At 35.8% G+C, this 3787-nt stretch overlaps 1 protein-coding gene across 1 annotated transcript; it reads left to right on the forward strand.

Annotated features, from left to right (window-relative positions):
- Window positions 1–1572: 1572 nt before the first annotated feature.
- On the forward strand, window positions 1573–3398 carry LOC145045908 (protein FAR1-RELATED SEQUENCE 6-like). The gene is made up of 5 exons (XM_078994198.1): window positions 1573–1640; window positions 1752–1947; window positions 2128–2335; window positions 2614–2678; window positions 2856–3398. Exons 1-5 carry the CDS (start codon window positions 1573–1575, stop codon window positions 3396–3398), a joined length of 1080 nt encoding a protein of 359 aa, XP_078850324.1.
- Window positions 3399–3787: the final 389 nt, after the last annotated feature.

The following is a 3787-nucleotide window of genomic DNA, read 5'->3' on the forward strand; positions in this document are numbered from 1 at the left end:
GCATATACGCCTTTCCAGGCCCTGACCTTCCGGTCCACAACACCACGCCTTCCGGCCCATGAGATAATCGCCTTCCGGCCCATAACGTATTGCCTTCCGGCCCATAACACATTGCCTTCCGGCCCTTAACATATTGCCTTCCGGCCCATAACATATTGCCTTCCGGCCCATATAAACATACGCAGCACACATAACAATTAACTAATCACATATAGTACATATTTCACATATTATATCCGACTCATAACATATTGCCTTCCGGCCCATATACTATTGCCTTCCGGCCCATATAATATTGCCTTCCAGCCCATATAAACATATACAGCACGCATAACAAATAACTTACCACATATATCACATATCGTATCCGACCTTCCGGTCACACAGTCAAACCCTTCCGGGTACAGTATAGTGAGAAGACTCACCTCGTGGATACTGAAGGTTAGCAACTCCTGAAATCACTCGTACTTGATCCGCCGAGCTACAAACTCCCTATAACATCATATATCTCTTATTAACACTTTTATCTTCCAAGCTAACTGACCCTAAGAAATCACACATAGGTCAACTCTGGTCAACAGTCCACGGTCAACTCGACCGGACTCGGCGAGTACTCTGGCGACTCGGCGAGTCTAGTCGTCCTCCAATCCTCTAAGGTTTCCCTTCTACTCGTCGAGTATCCTCCTTGACCCGACGAGTTACTCCTGGAAGAATCGTGGGGCCACCCCGACTCCACTCGTCGAGTCTGAGGAACAACTCGACGAGTCCCAACTATTCTTCAAGCTACTCGCCGAGTCTGCTCATCTGACTCGGCGAATCCATGCCATGCAGTCGCTCAAACTGCTTCCTAAGGTCAGGACTGCTCCGACCATTCATAGGTCTGGCCTTCCTAGACTGGTCCATTACGTATGGTCCTCATTTCGGTGCTCATGCTACACCCCAAGACTTATAATTCATATGTTGACCTAAGGCATAAGGATTTCAATCCAAAACCTTCGCCAATTCCCGAATTGCACAGACATGGGATATTCTGGACCTCCAAGAGTCCCAACACGAGGTTACAATCGTTTGGGGACTAAGGTAACATTCAATCTATCCACAAAAGGGTTCCATAAACCCTAATCCTCTAAATTCATCACCATAGCAGAGTATACTCGAATTCATACCTGGATAATGTACTCTCTGTGTCCCCAATCCTCAGCATGTGACTCCCTTGCTGTTCCTTAAGCCAAGACCTTCTCTTCCTTGCACAACAACTCCTTCTAACTCATCAATGGCCTTTAACCTAACTCCAGATGCACACAATCGGTTTAGGGTTCCTCTCAGAAGGCTAAAAACGAACAATGACGGCCAATGATCCCCTTTATACGTCCCAAACCTGAACGGCTAGGGTTTTCGCTAAACAGCGCAGACTCGCCGAGTCCCTATCTGGACTCGTCGAGTCCAGTCACGAACCCGCGACCATGTCTGCGATCCTACTCGGCGAGTCTGGCTCCAACTCGCCGAGTCCACCCTTAAAACACCCCAAAAATATAATTTTAACAATACTTGAGATTCCGGGCTGTTACAGAAATGGAGAAGGCATATTATGCTGAATTTGGTGGTGTTATCTCGTTTGATGCGACTTTCCGAACAAACAAGTAAGTTATTTTATCTACTTTTCTTTATAGCTTATTCATATATGAATATTTTTATATTCACTTATTAATACATTAAAAATTGACTCTAATGAACATTTTTTTGTGTGTTAGGTATCGAATGGTTTTTGTTCCGTTTACTGCTATTGACCATCATAAAAAATTGGTTACTGTTGGATCTGGGTTGCTAAGCAATGAAAGCATTGAGTCTTACTGTTGGTTGCTTAAAGCATTTCTTAAAACTCATGGGAAAGAACCAACACTTGTTTTAACTAATCAAGATGCTGCAATAAAACAAGCTGTTGAGAATGTGTTTCATAATTTAAAGCACCGATTATGTATGTGGCATATAATGAAAAAGTTGAAAAAAAAAGGTATTATTTTAATATATTTCAAATATATTACTTATTAGTATATTCATTTATGAATATTGATTGTTATTTTACTTATTATTATTTATTCATTTATGAATATTTTTGTTTTAATACAGATATTAGATGATTTATTTACAAACATAGACTTTAGAAAAAGGTTTTCGAAGCTTGTTTGGGACATTGATATGAAACCTGATGTTTTTGAGGTGAAGTGTGGTTTGCTTATGAAAGAATTCAATCTTGAAGACACAAGATGGTTTAAAGACATGTTTACAATACGTGATTCATGGATACCTGGATATTTTAGTGATATTCCAATGTGTGGTTTGCTGAAGACTACATCGAGGTCAGAGAGTATGAATTCATTCTTTAATACTTACTTTTGAATTTCATGATGAATTACGACACTGCCATTCAAAAGCAAAGGAATACTCAACGAGAGCTTGATAGGGCATCAAAGAAAGCATCATATAAAATGCAAACACCTCGAGAAATAGAACTTCAAGAATCAAAGGTTTATACAAGTACAATATTTTTTGAGGTGCAAAAAGAAATATATAAAGCATGTTTTTTCTGTATGTACTCATATGTTGGTATTGAAGATGGTTGGGAAGTTTACATTGTGCAGCACAACAATAGTAAAAGTGATTTTAAAAATGAATTTAAGGTAATTTTACTTGGTTTTTATGAAAAATGTAATAATATTCATATATGAATATGATAATATTCATATATGAATATCAATATTCATATATGAATATTATATGAATATATGAATATATATGAGTGTTGATATGAGTATTCTTATATGAATGTAAATGTGTAAATTTTGTTTTTATATCAGGTTGAAATAAAAGTTAAAGAGAAAGAAATAAATTGTTGTTGTGAACATTTTAAGTGTATGGGTGTTTTATGTAGACATGCTTTTACAATAATGATGAGATGTGTTGTTAAAGAAATTCCTGAAAGGTATATTTTGAAGAGATGGAGAAAGGATGTGATATCAAGAAATTATCGTTTTAGTTCTGTTCAATCTGATTCAGGTGATTGTGAGAACGTAAAGCTAGTTAATGATTCATATTATAGTTTTGAATCATGTTTGGATATTGTAAGAGATGACAAAAAGAGATTGGCTTCGTTTGCTGAGAAACAACAAATGTTGTTGAAGGAATTTCAGAGTGATTATATTTCTCCTGGATTGAAAAGCAAGACAGATGGTGAAGTCATATGCAAGCTTTTAGGTGTTACTATTCCTATTCCAGAAGAGATTAATATTCATGTTCCTGAAGTTCAAAGCAATAAAGGTTCTGGAATCAAGAAAAGAATTCCAAGTGCAGGTGAAGTAGCATATGAAAATTCTAAAAAAGAACATAGAATGTGTTCATGATGTGGAAAGCGAGTTCCACACAATTTACGTAGTTGCCCACAAAGAGTTGGAGCTGCTAAATCAGCAAAAGACAGTTAGGGATTTGTTTTATTCATTTATTAATATATGCAGATAAAAACAATAAACAATAATATTCATGTATGAATAATACACATTTATATTGATATGGTAAATTGATATGTTGATATTTGTTTTTTAAATTACTATAAAATAAGTTATATTGATATTATGAATTATTTATAAATGAATATAAATATGTGAAATTTGTTATACTAATAAATAAGTAATATTCATATATGAACTTTTTTATGCTAATATCTGAACTTTGTTATACTAACATATTACTTTGAACTTATTCATAAATGAATATATCATATTCGTATTCATTT

Source organism: Lactuca saligna, chromosome 5 (assembly GCF_052625555.1).
Source record: "Lactuca saligna cultivar CGN05327 chromosome 5, ASM5262555v1, whole genome shotgun sequence".
In the NCBI taxonomy this organism is placed as follows: Eukaryota; Viridiplantae; Streptophyta; class Magnoliopsida; order Asterales; family Asteraceae; genus Lactuca; species Lactuca saligna.

Bases quoted from the DNA above. Each gene is read 5' to 3' on its own strand.
- LOC145045908 (XM_078994198.1), top strand. From the start codon at position 1,573: ATGGAGAAGGCATATTATGCTGAATTTGGTGGTGTTATCTCGTTTGAT. The intron at 1,641-1,751 runs GTAAGTTATTTT...TTTGTGTGTTAG, and splicing joins GCGACTTTCCGAACAAACAA to GTATCGAATGGTTTTTGTTC. The intron at 1,948-2,127 runs GTGTTTCATAAT...GTTTTAATACAG, and splicing joins TAAAACAAGCTGTTGAGAAT to ATATTAGATGATTTATTTAC.